Genomic DNA, 16844 nt, shown 5'->3' with positions numbered 1-16844 from the left:
AGTCACAATGGCTATATGTTACCTCCAATAGCGAAGGCAGTATGCCTCTGTATACCAGTTGCTGGGGAACACAGATGGGAGGGTGCTGTTGCACTCATGTCCTACTTGTAGACTTCCCAGAGGCAGCTGGCCGGCCACTGGACTAGACAGACCTTTGGTCTGATTCAGTATGGCCATTCTGATGTACTTGTTTTGCCTCAAAGCTACTGAGTACAGCACCAGAAATAAAAACCTGCTTTAACATAAATGAGCTAGAAAGGGCGTTAACACAATAGGAAGCCATGCATTTCGAAGTGAGGGAAGCCTGACTATTCTGCACCTTCTCTTTGTTGTCTAATAGTGCAGAAATCCGAGGGGTTGAGGAGGAGCGATAGATGGAGTCACCCTTTTCTCTCAGCGTGTCACGAGGAACACTGCCTTCACTAAGCGTGTTTTGGCTGCTGGTTTTTCGCAGGCTCAGCCTCCACGAGGAGGGAGATTCATCCTTTTGCTCTTCAGACTTGTTGAGCAATGGGGCAAACTGTGAAAGAGTAATGAAGAAGGGTTGGAGCTATTTCAAGAGAACTGAACACCCAAATAATTTTACTACTCTGAGAATAACATACAATCCAAAATAACTGCAACTGTAAAACATTTTAAAAATCACACATTAAAGATAATAGCACTAAAATATATGGTATCGCTTTTACCAATATTATCAAAAGTGCATTACTCAAAGAGCTAGGTCTACATATTACAAATGACAGAAAAACATTATAGCCTTCTAAAACACATCTCTGAACACATGAATTATTTTATAGTTATGCAATTACAAAATTTCTTCAGATGCAACCCTGATAATTTATGAAAATTCAACCCATTTTGTTTCAGGACTGAGATCCCCCACCCCTCAGACATTCAAAGCAGCTATAATACAAAAACAAATGTTAAAACACGTGCAGAGAAAAACTCTCATGAATGGCTAGCATCTCACAAAAGCAAATGTTTAAATATTCAGCCACCAAAACTATCCAAACAGATTGGTCAGAGATACCAGATTAACCCCACATACTGGCCACTGTTTAACTATTGGCATGATGAAATCCACAGGCAGTATCCAATATTTCTGCTATTGCACCTGTGGGACCCTTCTGCAAGTTCCATCCACTTCCAGAAATGAATGTTTCTGCTTATTTCCAGTTTAAGAATCACCAGCTCCCCATTGCACTAGCAGTGAATCCCACTGGTGGGCAGATGTAGGATACTGCCCCATTAATCCACTGGAATTTCTGACTTAGGGGTCATTTTTTGTTTAATAGCTTCTTAGGCTGCAAACCTAAGAGCAAGGCCCAATTCATTCAATGGAACTTACTGTTGTGTACACATGTAATGGATTGCACTAATAGTGCTTTAATTTCTGACCCGAAACTCAGTGAGCTGGTAAAATGCCAAATCTGAAGTTACATAACCTGTGATGGCCTTTGTAGTACATACAGCGCTGCCAATTGCATTGCTGTTACATCATGCAGAGGATTATTAACCATCTTCTATACAAAGACTTGACTACAAAAACTCATCCACATCCTTGAGCTGCAGGTGGGCCTCATCCTTCCCCCAGCACATAAGCTGTTTTGTTCCAGGCCGTACAGAAGGAGATGAGAGAGAGAGCTGGGCCATTCCACTGGCCCTGCTGAAAATTTCCCTCATGAAGGTTCCTCCTTCCTCAACTGTTATCACCAGAGCCACAAGCCCTTCAAGAAGTGTTAATTCTCCCCCTCTTCCATTTGCACCCCTTTTTCCTGGTGTCCTCTTTTTAGATTGTAAGCTTTTCATATAATTGAATATTTGTAAGTCATTTCGGGAACCTTTTTAGCTGAGGAACGGCATAAAAATATGTCAAATAAAGAAATAAACAATGCAATCACTTCTTTTGAACAGAAAATATGAACAAAACAAAACAACAAAAACCGCTCCTCCTGGATTCATAATTCAAAACAGGCAAAAATATTTTCAGTGCAGAAATTCAGGATTTTTGCTAAGCAATATATATTATATTACTATGATGTTTCTAACATTAATTGAAGTGTGCATTTCATTTCTTAGTATGAAACAAGGGGAATATACATATTGTCCTAAATTATTCTCCAACCTAAAGAGGTAAAATTCTGCAGATTCATTGCACAGCAAAATACCGATCTCAAATCAATTTTGGATACATCCCCCTTTAAACAAAAACCTATTCTTTTTTTAAAAAAAAATAATTTAAAATGGTGTTTCATTCTTCATATGTTTTAATATTGTATTTTTATTCTTTTTAATTTTATTGTTCACCACTCTGGAATCTGTTTAGGCATGGGATGGTGTATAAATGTTGTAAATAAATAAATAGTGTGTTGGATTCAGACTTAAACATAGAGTATGACTACTGAAATCAGTGGGACTTTCTCATGACTAACTTAACTCCCATTGATTTCAATGAGTGTAGTCTAAGTATGATTAGTCTGAATTCAACCCACACTGAGGTATGATAACAGCCATGGGGTAAATTAAGATTCCTACCATTGCATTGTTTAGTAAATTAAATCTTAACATCCAAAAATCTTTTACCCCCTGAAGAGATATCCTCAGCTGGCAGAGTATGTGCATGTCTACGCGCGCACACACACACACACACACACACACACACACACACACGGGGAAAATACAAACAATGGGGCAAAACAGCCATGAAATGCAAGATATACAGTCTGACAATTCTGCAGAAAGCTAAATATACACACTAGTATACAAGATAAGCATATATAATAGACAATTCTCCTAGCTTTGCATTGTTAAATAACATCAGTAGGATGACAGGAAACCATTGTCTCAATTCAAGCCTAAATAAACAGAATCAAACTTCTTCATGAGCTCCAATTCAGCCTTTCATGCTGGACTCTCCCGTTGAAGTTCCATTGTTGAAGAATGGCAACTTTCAGATCAACTTGAAGATCTTAACATCTATGCATTTTAAATATGCTGCTCAATATTAAGAGATACCTAGTCGAATCCTTTGAAAATCAATTTGGAAGTAATATACAGTGAATTTAATAGTATTTACTCCCAAGAACGTTTGTAGAGAATTGCATCCTTAAATTCAAAGCGTGTTATTACTTTAGGTCAATCTCAACTTACTTTCCTGGCAGGAGCCGTAGTGAAAGAGTTATGCTCTGGTGGCGGCACTTGTTCTGTGATGAGAATTCTGGGTTCATGGTTGGAATGGTTGGCAATGGGCTCTTCCTCTCTCTCTAGAAAGACAGAAAAAAAAGAAGGGGACAAAATAGTTGTGAATATTCTACTACAGTCTTAGATTTACCAGGACAATGTGCTCCTGTCATTAAAGCCTTAGTTTATTTGATCTGCTAAAATTAAAAGCCACTGCACATTTGGTTTAAGCACAAAAGAACATTAAGTAAATGCATAAAAAGTCACTTTACCAAAGCCTGATCGAAGGTCACCAGCTAGAATGGAATATTTGTAGAAGACCTACTGATTAGCAATATTTCCCCTAACATTATTTCAGTACAGGCTGTAAAAGTTAACCTGTGGCAGTCTTTCACTGAAAAGGTTAGAGCTGTTAATCAGTTTTAATACATCCCTGCAAACCTCTCTCAATTTAGGCAATGAGTGATTTTCACAAATAATTGTTTTTCCTATGTCTAAATCAAGAGAGCCTCATTTTTACTTTAGAAGTATAATTTTCAGGTGGTTGTGAGAGTTACTCCAAATTCTGAACTGAATGGAAAATGGAATTTAGCTTCCCTTCAATCCATTTTGGATTAGACCTTTATCGCTGCAAACAAGTGATCTACCTACATTGATTTACTGGCTTGCCATATACCGTTAGATGAAACATAGCAATTAAGGGGAAGAAATAGAACTATTGTATTTTGTATTTGTGTTTTTAAATTGTTGGTTGTTTTTATGCTCTGCATGGTTTTAATTTTTGTGAACCGCCCAGAGAGCTTCGGCCATTGGGAGGTATAAAAATGTAATAAATAAATAAATAAATAAATTTGGATAGTCTCCACGCTTAAGGAACAAGTGAAACACAGATTTCTCTAACAAGAATAATCACATCTGGACAATTCTGCCTACTTGCCTACACTGCATAATACCTAAGATGGTTGACAGCAATAAAAACCCCATGGCTTGAGGCTCCTTGTTTTATCCCAGTTCATGACAGTAGACGATATTTTATTTTAAGCTAGATAAGGCAACACTACTGTATCTGCTTTGATGAGTAATTTCTGCTTCAGAGGGAGCTATTAATAGCACAAAGTACTGGTCTAATTCTGTATTGCAGCAATAAACGCTGGGAAATACATTCTGTTTTTAGAGAGTAATATCTCCCAGTTTGTAACCATGCCTGCAATGCAGAAAAATATGCAAGGCAGATCCATACATAAAGCCTTTTCATTTTCTGGACAGCAGTCACTCACTCTTATATGACAAGCTACTTTGGAAGTTTAGAAACAGCCTATGAATGGACTGGTTTTGGAGTAAATTAAAACACACTGCTGCACACAATCCCTTACACTTCTGTAAAGGGATATGCTAGATAATGGCACTGAGAGAAAGGTGAGGAGTAACTAATAACCCCTTCCAATTGCCTTTCCATTTCAATACATTTGGGACTACAATGTACCACACCCTTTAGTGTTAAAGCATAAACACATTGTCAAGATACAGTTAGCTAACAGCTGGGTTTTAAAGTTTCCCCTATTAATGTTTTTGTCTGTTCTATAATCTTCAGTGCACTTATCTGTAAGTAACCCTATGAAGCAGCAGAAGATCGTCCTGTTGTCAATCATCACTTGTGGTACATGTCCTGTGGTACACGCACTTTTCCTATGAAATGTCAAGTTCTCCATTTGATCCCTACCTCTACTTATCTTAGAAATATAGCTAAAGCATTTCCAAAACACAGTTTTAAAAAAACAGGAGTATCAACATAATCTTGATTAATTGTTGATTACTTTGCCTTGATTTGTTATTTTCATTTCCTGTTTGTGGCTGAGAGTTGGAGTTATGGTTACACCATAGCAAAAGAGGGAAAAGGTGGAGGTGGTTGTGTTGCTTGTCAGCAAACCAATAAGTGCTCACTGCACGTTTACAGCCCTTCTAGGCAACACTCACAAATTGTAATCATGCTGCTACGGTATGACACCAAGAAAGTGCACAATCACTGAGATGCTTGGATCCCCTTTAAATAATGAACAACAACTGAACATCTGTAGCAGTATAAAGTGATCATCTGGAAAGCACCTAAGACAAATGGCAGAACAACCCTTTGGGAGGTCCACAGTAAAGCCAGGAAATCCACATTTTAAAAACATCACTTCCTAACAAGCTGAAGCACTCTCACACCCTCCTCTTTCCAATAATTTTTTGTTACCTTATAAAAATTAGACCTCAAGAGGCTGTATGTGTGGAACAAATATTTCCTCTAGCATACTTCAATGGCATATGCCTTCAAAATTCCGTATAATTTAGGGGGTTGTCTCAGATTTCGCTCCTCCAAAGCAGAATCTGAACCCACCAGAAACTTCATTAGCAATTCAGTTTGGGAGGGACACAGAGTTCCAGACAGTGAGTCTTCAAACACTGATGCATTTCTCCCCAAGCACTCCAGACAAGGAAAACACCAGGGAAGCAGGGTGGGGGGAGAAAGAGTTTGGGTTGTGGTTTTGTGATTGACAGCTCTAGCTTCTAATCATAGTGGTTTTATCATGGCTCTTCATTCCCAGTGCTTTGGGGCAGGACACTGAAGTAATATATTGCAGGACTGCTTCCGTTTAGGTGCTGTTTGCTTCTTGTGTGGAGTCTGTAGGACCAGGGACGGTGTAGCCTTTGGCTGCCCCTGTCTATGATGTATGTCATTTTCATACAATTTGTTTTTTTCATACAAGAGGGGGGAGAAACAAATCACTCCCTTCCTGCCCCCCTCAATTTGAAGACTCTCCTTCCACAAAGAAGCTGCATCTTCCAAAATTTTGCCAATTTCTTAGCTACAGCTGCCTCTATGTTGCATGTCATTTTAATAACAATTGCCCACAAAGAATATGGTGAGAGAAGCACATCCTTTTTTAGAAATGCATAAACTGTTATTGCTTAAAAAAACCCTGAGCTGATTCATCTGATAGTTTGATTTGATCCCCTCAGAAGGGGCAACGATGGCAGAAATTTTCATCCAATTGTGCCACAATACAAAGGCATCAAACGCAAAAAATCGGTACCTATTTGTCTGTAATGGCACGGTTTGTATAAGTAAAGAACACTTTCAGAATAAAAACTCTGAAGACACCCCCACCCAATAGCGCAAAGACAACGGGACATGCTCAGTAGCAATAAAATGCTGAATGACAGAGATTGGGGGGCGGGGGAGAGACGGATAACCAGGGGATGCTGCAACATTGCGTTGCCAGTCCCACCTGCGTTATTGGCCATCAATTTTCAATATCTCTATGGACTGTCATATACTTTGAGCCTGAATAAAGCTTTTAAAGATACTCAGGAGGAATATTGTGACCTCATAAATTTCCTAGCCCTTTACGATTCAACAAAGCAAAAATCTCAATTCTATATATTACCTGCCTCTTTTTCAGTATCTGACTCTGAAGCTTCGTCTTCCTCAGCTTCTTCCTCTTCCTCAGAGCTGGAGCTACTGGACTCTTTGTTTTCCTCTTCTCTTTGTAGGGATTTCAGAGTATCTGTCTCATAAAGAATCTTCTCTTTGCTGAGTCAAAAATATTTGAGAGGTACTCAACATAATGGTACAGCAAGTTAACTAAACAGTGTGCTTAAGAGTCTGACAATAACCCAGTTCACACAATTGTGAACTGTTGCACATGATGGCAAGTGCCAGGCGTGATTTGCATAATCACCACCCATCTGCAGCTTGTCATGTTGTCTGAACCCAGGCAGCATGATTTGTGGGACAGTCAAATAACTCATAGGCTGTTGCATGGTTATTTGAGAGTTCTTTAACCATCCAAGCCATGTCACCTGGGTTCAGATGACATGATAAGCTGCAGCCAGGCAGTGAATTGTGTCACAGTGGTTGTTTTGATCATGTGAACCAACCTTTAGTAAAGATGCTACTTCTTAAGAGTAATGTGAGGAACTCAACCCTTTATTATTATAATACACTAGCCCTGATCCAGTATCAGAAGCTTATAACTGTACAAATGTAATAGGGTAGGAAGGGGGGAAGCCTTGTTTTTTTCTTAGTTTTCTAATTCCAGTCATTTTTCTTGGACATGTCAGTGGAGTAGTGAAATGGACTAGACCACATTAAAAACAGCTCCTGAAGGACGAGCACATACTCTTCAATAAAAGAGGAATTTAAAAAATACAACATAACTGTCCCACAGCTGCAAAACTTATTGATAACCTATCCTGTTTCATGTCATGCCCATTACTTCTCCTTTAGAAGCTCAAGGTAAGTCACATTTCCTTTCTCCCCTTCAATGCGCAAACCAAATCCTGTAAGACAGCACTTCCCCCAACATGGTGCCCTCCAGATGTTTTAGACAACAACTCTGAGCATTCCTGACCATTGGCCATGATAGTTGGGGCTGATGTTAAAGTCCAAAACATATGGAGGACACTGGGTAGAGGAAGACTACTGCAAGACAACCACACCATGTCCCTGTGGACTGAGAATCTTACTTTTTGAAGAGTCCGCTTTGAAGTTTCCCATTCATATCAGAATCAATTAGCTTGTTTCTTGTCTCCTCACTACGCAGCTGTCAAAAACATAAGTGGAAAGCCATTTTAAAGAACTACTAATAGCTCTAGGTAGATAATTTTCATCACCAGCTATGTTAAAATAAGATTCACACAAATGGCAGAACTGCATCTTGTTTGACTACTTAGCTCTTCCTTAAGGTAATGGGAGTCTATGACCAGGAACCCATAAGACATTTGTTCACAAACCAAAGAGCCACATGTGGTTGACATCCATCCACTTACCCGGAAACTATTGGCAATGACTAGAAGAGCTATCTTGACTGTGAACCAGGCAGATAAAGGGCACTTTCTAGAAACAAATGTGGTGCCCCATTTCCACCAATATAGAAATGGTAGAGTTGGAAAGCTTCAGTTACAAAACTGTGACATTATTTGGTAAAGTCACTCAGGAATACTGAAAGGGGAGAGGAGGGAGGGCATATGCTAAAAAAGCCAAGCAATAAAAAATAAACTATTAATATATACCCAGACTGGTCCCAGGTTTTTTTTTTCCTTCAAGCTGATGCATTGCCAATTTCCCAATTCAAAATCTGTGTTCCCAATTCAGACAACTAAATAATAAGCAAGGCTGAATATTTTAAAAATGACAACACGTTGTTGCAAAACAAGGCTAGCTGGTTACACAGACCTACTCTGCAGACCTGTCAAATTTTATTCAAAATTTGATCAACTTTATTGGAGGTTATTAACTTTTTCTGACAATTAATAAACTCAGAGGACAGTAAGTAAGGAGAACCTGGAGTGAGAGCTAAGATTTACTCAAATGTCTTTTCCCCTAAGACTTCTTCTGACTAATTTTCCTCTACCTCCCCACTTTACGATTGCCTGCCATCCTTGAATGTTAAGCCTATGGGCACGATCTATCGAAATATCAATCATTTAAAGAAATAACCATTTTTATAGAGTTAGTGTAGACAGATGTTGGATCAACCTCTGTGATAACTTAGAGCTGAATGACATTCAGTTAATTATTGAGATATATAATCTGTCTTTGCCCTTCAATATATAAGTACTACCCAATACACAGGGCAGTTGCAAGATAGTTAAATAGGAAGATAACAAGGGAAAGAGATTGAAACCTCTCTATTCCTCATATTGGTTACTAACAAGGCACTCATGAAGATTTATAGGTAGATTGCCATTCTGTTAGAACAAACTGCACTGGTTCTTGCATGTCAAAGTTCGTTCAGTAGTTAGTTCATTAATTACAATAGTCTGAATATGAGACAAACATGGAGAGAGAAAATTGGTCCAACACATGATACCCTATCAAAGCAAGAATTTTTTTTTTTAAGAAAAAGGTACAGAATAAGTGCAGGCTTCCTGTAACCATTGGTGTAAAGGATACTTAACACATATATTTAAGCCTATACACACTTACCCAGGAGTAAATCCAAATGAACTCAGTTGGCTTTCTTTTGAACAGACATGCATAGGATTGCACTATTAGCAGCTCTAAAAGGCATCTTTAGTTCATTATTTTAAAATAGCATACCTTATTATAAAGCCTTACAATTCTACATTAAGTATGTACTGTCTTTCACTGCACAGCATGCCTACCTTTGCTGAACTGTAATACAGCTCATCGCTACAACTTATTTTTTAAGCATCTATTATTTAGCAACAACTTCATTGGTGAGTTTGGACAGCTTAGCACAATGGCCTGGATCGTATACGTCCTTCTGTGAACAGAAGTGACTTTCCATTCCTCCCCCTTCCTAAATTCCACTTCCAGGACATTTTCAGTAGTTATGGAGTTATTGCATTTCTACATTATGTATTATTTAGGAATTCTACTTGTGAGATATTTAATTAAACACCTCAGAAGGAACTATCAGAAGACTGGCATTTAGTTTCATTCCACTAATTGAGGAAGCGTAACAAGGATGTCCATGAGTATCGGCTAGTTAAAAGGAACAGCAAGGAACTCACCATATTCTGTTTCTTCTGCAGCATCTCTAAATGTTCCACCAGACCCTCATCAGCAACATCAAATGGTGTCTGACCCTGATGGCACATGCAATGAGAAAAGAAAGGAGCTATACAGGATGGGATCTCATTAGCATGAAAAGAACATTCTTTATGTGTATATATACTAAACTTGCAACACTTTCTGTTCCAGTATTTGGCAAAACTGAAAAGCAGCCTCATTGTTTGCCCACAATTTTCCCTAGAAAACTGTAGGCAAACATTCTTCCCTTGTCTATTTCATTTTTATTAGCTGCCAAGTTTACACGTGTTTTGCTATATGAATTAATTATTTTCATAAGATGGGTCAACTAAAAATATGGAGCTGGAGAAAAAATATGGGATTTATCACATCAGTAGAAAAATATCTGAAAGTAACTTGCAACGTTAATTTTTACACCAAGAATTTTGGTACCAAAGCTTTCTTGTATCTGGGTGAGCCACAGCAGATGCAATACTAATCCCCCTTTTCAGTTGCCAATCCCTCTTTGCCATTTACGAATAGACTTAACCATGATTAAGGATTATGCCTGTACTAACCTTAAACATAGTTAAGATAATGCTAACCAGACTTAATTAGGGTTTGCAAGTCCACTTAAAAAACACCTGTTAGCAATAACCATGGTTAAGGCTGGTGAAGACAAAATCCTTAACTGTGGTTTTAAGTCCATTGGGGGACAGGCAGAGAAAGTTTGCTTAAGATACGAAAGGGGTTGGGGGAGAGAATGCATGACCTTGTGGTCTTCTCTTGATCTCTCAAATACAGTCAAAACTTCATGAGCAGCTCTATCAAAAATTACAGCAAGATCAAACAGGATCAATAGCATATAACTACCTCTACCAATCTCTATGTGAAGTGTCTATCAGCAAAAATTACAAGCGTAGCCTTAGAGCGATGGCCAAGTCAAAAGCCAGTATAGTATAAATGTAAGAAACGTCAACATTCAAGCACATGTGAATCTTCTGGACAAGTGCTCCCAGAAATGAGAAGATAGGAAAAAAGTAGTGACTTGCTGGGGAGGAAGCTGTGACACAGTCTGCCCTGTTATAAACGGCTTTCTCCGCTGTAGCACCCCGGTTGTGGAATGAGCTCCCCAGAGAGGTCCGCCTGGCGCCTACACTGTACTCCTTTCGTCACCAGCTGAAGACCTTTTTATTCTCTCAGTATTTTAACACTTAATTTTAACCTAAATTTAAATTTTACTGTTTTAACTCTGTATTTTAATTTTATATCAATTTTGCTGCATGGTTTTTATCCTGGTTGTGCTTTTTATACTGTATTTTGTATTTGTGCTTTTAACCTGTTGGTTGTTTTATTATGGTTTTCATTTTTGTGAACCGCCCAGAGAGCTTCGGCCATTGGGCGGTATAAAAATGTAACAAATAAATAAATAAATAAAATGTCAGTAGTAAGCCAGTTAAGGACCCAGTTTCTCTCAGCAAACTTGGTGAGCCAAAATGAACTGTGTAGTTGATGGCTTACGTATTTTCCAAGCAAGCCTTTTCACAGTAATGGAAAATACTGACTGAAATACAAGACAGCTCAGACACCCTGAAGTCAAACTGAATATGAGCAATTTTATCTGCAAATTAAAGAGGTCCATAGCAACATGCTGGACTGTAAACCTCATTGCGCCATCCCCAAAACTAAAACACTAAGCTGCTTCCTATACATAATAAGTAATCAGTGGGACCATAAAGTACCAGGGCTAGTTCAAAGGATAAGTACACATTTTTAATAATGTATTAGTTTATATGTGTTTAATCAGTTTTATGTATTTTATAGTATTTTTGTATTCAATGTTGTTTCCTGCCTCGATCCAGAGGGAGAGGCAGTTAATAAATAAATTATTATCATCATCATCATCATCATCGGTAACTATACTGTTTGTGTACCCTCAATCTCTATTAGTATACTACCTACTATGCTGTAATAGATTTTCTATTTTGGATGCATCAGGTAATAGAAACAACTGACAACCTAAATATGTCCCTACAGATCACCACTATTCACACAGAATTGATGCCACATTAAACATTCAGACTGAATCATCAGGGCAAGTATAAGCCCAAATGCCTTGTCCCATCAGATCTTCAAAATACAAGGCTCTTTGCAAATGAAGCCATACATTTATTTGTTACAGTGGTTAAATTCCTCATAAAATAGATTTTTCTAGGCATTGTATAGTTCAACGTAAACTTATAAAATAATATAAAAATGAATAGATGATGTTTCATGAACCATTCCTCAAAAGCCAAGATAAGAACTACTGTTTGGCCTAAACTCATCCCCATTCCTACATATCTCATGGCAGGCATTTGCCTGGGCTGATGTCCCCAAGGATTTTCTATTTCTTTCTTGCCACATTTCTCCACGCCCACAATGGTTTCTTATCTCAGTCTCCATCCCCACCCCAACCAAAAAACAATGCCCCTGAGAAATATTCTTCAAGAGACCTGTAAATCCCTGGAGGTATTATTGAAAGCTAAAAAAAAATCCTTTCAAACAGCTCAGATGTGATTTCAGCCTACATGTAGCTATATAAAAATGATGCCACTGCCTCTCATGCAGAAGAATCCTTTTACTATTCCAAAACCTTGCACTAAAGCCATAAAAGTCCATAACCTTTCTACTCTGTAACCCCAGTGCCTGCATGTAAATAAGTACTAGGCATCAACACTGAAGGAGAACACTGAAAAGGCCCCCAGGTCCACCTTCAGGAAGTCTATCCTCTTTTACCCACCCTTGAGAACTGCCGAATGAATTCAAAACAGCAGTGGAGTTTCCTAGAGATCTGCAATGAGACCCATGTCTTCTTTTCCCCACTTGGTGATTCCTAGAAGAGGCTGCAAATCTAGATGTCATATATTAGGAGAAATAGAGCGGTGATGGTATGTTCATGTCGTTACATAGAAGCTCAGCCATAGCAGTTTTCTGTACATGTGTAGTTTGTATCTTGTATTTTCATTGGCATCGCCCTGGCACCTTGGCTAAATAATTCATTTTGTTCAGAGAAAGGCAGAAAGAGTACGAGACTTGCAAGCTACCAGGAACAAAGAACCAGAGAACAAGGGACCAGAGAACCATGCCAACCAGGATGTGAAATCCTTCATATCACCCTTACTCAGAACCAAGATAATATAACTATTTTCTTCTCTTCCTCCTTTTATTACTCTGAACGTTATCATTTCTATCCCCTTGAGCTTGTACAGCCTTCCAAACTCTGTCTTGCCATTTCCAAAGCACCATCCCCATGACTAAAGGTAAGCCACAGGGAACAAATACACATTTGCAATTTAACAGCATGTTTGGCTTGCCAAAGGACATGACTGAGATTTCTAAGAGAAAGCTGTCCTCATCTCTGGGATTTCTTGTGTTATTTTACTTGTCTAAGGCTCACTAACCAGCTTGTTCCTGATGTCCATATCACAGAGTGCTTCAGCCAAAATAGAGCAAGCTTCCTTCACTCCCCAGTGTGCAGCAGCATGGAGTGGAGTCCAGCCATCATTGTCTTGGATGTTCACATCAAAGCCAGCTTGGATCAAGAGCCTAAAGAAAAACAAAGCAAGCAAAAATGGCAGCATTCAGCCTTGCAGGTTTCCAGCCATTGCAAGCAAGTGTGCAGTGGCTTTGTGAAAAAAGCTTACCCTGTGACAGAGACTAGCGTGGTAAAGCAGATAGCTCAAGGTGGTGAAAAAGAGTCAAATTTAAGATAAAAGTTTGAAACAGCTTCTACATGATGCAAGTGGTAATTGTGACTAGATCCTAAGAAAGTCCAGGAACTAGATGAATCTGAGTCAACAGAGAGCACAGATAATATTCTAGAGAACTGCTTTAGATAGGTAGAAGCAAACCTATGGATAAAAAGCAGTGTCTGCAGCAATGACATTCTCCAGTGCATTAATTTCTGAGCATATAAATTAAAAACCATCATTGCACAACGTACAATTTAGCCTTATACTATAGGTCCATCTAGACTAGTACTCTAACTGCAATTCAGCCCTTAGCCTTGAGACCTAAGGTTCTTTTGACTGAAAAGGCAAGGAATCAAACCCTTTCTGCATGTGCTTTACATCTGAGTTCATTCCTCTTGAAAAGTGAATCCCTTCTTAGCATAACAGCTAGAATATTATCTGCATATTGTTTACTTTTCAAAATTTCCCCTTACTTCATCTGATAAAATATGAAACAATGGCATCCATTTATTTATTTTTTCCTACAATGTTTTCCACGTGTTGAAATGGGATGGTGGCGGCGGCGTGTGTGTGTGTGTGTGTGTGTGTGTGACTTAAGGCTATACAACATTCCTGACAGAAGAGAAGGGCTAGAGAAGTGAACACAATGCTGAACTCTAAATGCCAGTTAAGGCTGCTTTCCTACTGCTATCCAGCCCGGGGCTATCATTCCTACCTATGGCTTTTGCACCCGCATACGACTGTGGTTATGAAGATAGCACAATATGTTGACTCTTGTATCATAACAGCTGATCAGTTCCAAAATGCTCAGCTCATAGGAGAAATTAATGTTCTGTGAATGCTTTGGATAGATTTCAAAGCAGGAAAGTGATAAACAAAGAATTGTTCAAAATAATAGTCTAAAATTATACAGCAGGTCTGTGCTTTGCCTGAGAAGTGCCACTTCTCTGCTTTCAACTCCTTAGGTTGGATCCAGATTTAAGCTGTAATCCAATACACACTTACCTGGGAGGACATCCCACTGGATTCAACATATAGGACATGTAATTGCACTGTATGTTAGTTGAACTCAATTCCTATTGATGTCAATGGGAACTAAGTCAAGTCATTCTTAACTTGCTGCAATTATTTCAATAGAATTTAAGTTTAGCTAAGTTACTCTGGATCCAATTCATTGTTTTAAATAATTAGAGCTTGGCTTTAACAATTGACACTTTCATACATTAGTGCAGTTTCTCTTAATAAGAAACATATCAGGCCAGATTCCAAAGATAGTTTGATTTTTTTTTGTACCAACGTTGTCACTGTAAATTTGATGGGACCATAAAGGCACAGGATCCCACCCGAGTCTAAAACATGTGACTACACCTGACAAATAGAAAACATAAATAATACAATCGTTAAGATTTCTACAGGGAGCTCCCCAAGCACAGAAAGCAAGCATACAAATTCTTATTAAAAAGAGTCTGCTAGCAATGTTCTGCTGGCCAAAGAAGAGCACTTAACTAAAAACAGGAGTGTAATGTTAATTAAAGCTGTACAAACATGGGTTCTTTCTGCTGTTCTGGTCAACAGTAAGTGAAGGCCTGCCCTGGAAGAGTAGCATAAAGCAGGCAAATGGTACAATCAAATGCACTCATATTTTCTCACTGGTTGATAAACTAGGCAAACCCCATACTCACACACTCAAAAGCAATGCTGATATAGCGGCTAAGCCTCTACCCTGCAATTATGGCCCTACCCTGCAATTACTATGCTTGGAGCATCTAGCTTAGCCATTAGGCTTCTGCCAAAAAATAAATTAGGAGAAAAGCTATTCATTATCCCAGCACTGCTATTAGATTGCATGTTCCTTACTTTAGCTGCAGGCAATAAATCGTAACAAAAAGAAAAAGGTGCCAAACTTTTAGAAAATCCTGGAGGCCTTCTTTTAATAAACAGGTATAGAAATCAATGTTTGAAATAATAGTATCTGCTCCATCTTTACAGCGCTGGCCACAGAAGGTGGAGTGGTCAGGGATTTGCAAGGGCCCAAGGATAGTCAAAGACTCACTACCCAACAGCATCATTATCCCTCTTTCCTTGGAGAAACCAACACATCATGTGAATTTTCCGTGCACACAGGCTGCCTCTTGCAGGTAATGGGGGCTCACCAAAGATGGTAGGCCTGTATCTTGCAACTGGCACCTCATCCTAACCTGGTGGTAATAAGGATATGCTATAGAATAGATAGCTTCAGCTATTGGGCAGTACAGAAATAAATGAAGAATAGAATAGAATACCATTTTACAGTGGGATTTAACATAAATGTTGCAAGGCCACCACCCCTGAACTCCAGTCCTTGAAAACCCCAGTCAGAAACCTGTAGGAATGCTGTAGTTTTCTCTCTCCAACATGAAGGTCGAAGAGGCATAGCAAATAATGAAAATGGATCAGTACCTCATCACCTCAGAGTAACCCTTGGCTGCAGCTACATGGAGAGCAGTAGCACCAGTTCGGGGCTGCTTTCTATCTTCAATTTTCCTCCTGTTTAGCCATTGCCGTGCATCCTGCAGCATCTGTTGCTCTTCTGCTTTCCTTGCCTGATCAATATCCAGTCCTGGAGAAACAGACTACAAGTGTAAAAAAGCACCAAAGAACAGAAATGATACTGAAAAGTGGATGCAATGCAAGTGGTCAAAAAAAGAAGCATAAATGACTAGTAGGCCTCCCCCATTGTTTATAATTCCCCTGAATTCCCCTAAGACAAGTAGTGAACCGATCTGTACACTTGGGCTGTTTGTGTCCAGAAGCTAAGCTATATATTCTCCCAAGGTGGCTATATTTTTGAGAGATAAAGCTACTCATGCAGACATGTCCTATTCGTGCCTAATGACACATCCAACTTAATTCCATCGGGCATACTCCAATGATTACAAAATCAAAGGAGGTGAGCTAGGGAAGAATAACATTAATTGGATTATTCTTCAATGCTGAGAGGGTGCTGTGGGGGTGGGAGGTGCCCATAGATTGTATGCAACCAATTAAATCAACGCTAGTAAAGCCTGAATTTCAAGAACTAATATGGGGTGAGATAAGCCTATTAGAATTCCCACTAGACCAGAACTCACAGGTTTCCTTAACCAGGAAATTAGACTTACTTTTTTCCAACATGACAAGAATGTAATGCAAGAACCCTTCTAGCTAAACCAAGGGTCTGTCTACTTCAACAGTTTTCCACAGTGGCAAGCAGTATGTTTCCAATAAGCCCACAAGCAGAACATGAAAGCATCAGGTCTCCCCCATTGTTTGATCTCAGAAACTGTTATTCAGAGGAAATCCCCTTTTAAAACCACTTAAATCAATTTCATGTTAAGGATGCACTGTATGAAGAATTAATTTCATAGAATCATAGAATTGCAGAGTTG

General features: G+C 38.9%; 2 protein-coding genes across 13 annotated transcripts in view; one reads left to right on the top strand and one right to left on the bottom strand.

Moving 5' to 3' along the window:
• The window catches only part of TNNT2 (troponin T2, cardiac type), a 311842-nt gene that overhangs the window by 50659 nt on the left and 244339 nt on the right, over positions 1-16844 (top strand). The gene's annotated exons all lie outside the window — the stretch shown is intronic.
• PPP1R12B (protein phosphatase 1 regulatory subunit 12B) overlaps positions 1-16844 on the bottom strand; it is a 139691-nt gene that overhangs the window by 89847 nt on the left and 33000 nt on the right. For 11 of the 12 annotated variants that reach the window (XM_063143914.1, XM_063143923.1, XM_063143972.1 and 8 more), the window contains exons 4-10: positions 15877-16036; positions 13147-13291; positions 9706-9780; positions 7693-7769; positions 6612-6757; positions 3154-3266; positions 320-520 (exon numbers count right to left, since the gene is read on the bottom strand). In XM_063143914.1, the coding sequence (XP_062999984.1) occupies positions 320-520; positions 3154-3266; positions 6612-6757; positions 7693-7769; positions 9706-9780; positions 13147-13291; positions 15877-16036 (917 nt within the window). Of the gene's footprint in view, positions 1-319; positions 521-3153; positions 3267-6611; positions 6758-7692; positions 7770-9705; positions 9781-13146; positions 13292-15876; positions 16037-16844 lie in introns of those variants that run through there. The other variant, XM_063143980.1, reaches the window with a different exon arrangement.

This window comes from Elgaria multicarinata, chromosome 1 (assembly GCF_023053635.1).
Source record: "Elgaria multicarinata webbii isolate HBS135686 ecotype San Diego chromosome 1, rElgMul1.1.pri, whole genome shotgun sequence".
Lineage (NCBI taxonomy): Eukaryota > Metazoa > Chordata > Lepidosauria > Squamata > Anguidae > Elgaria > Elgaria multicarinata.
This window is presented reverse-complemented; position numbering and strand designations above follow the sequence as displayed.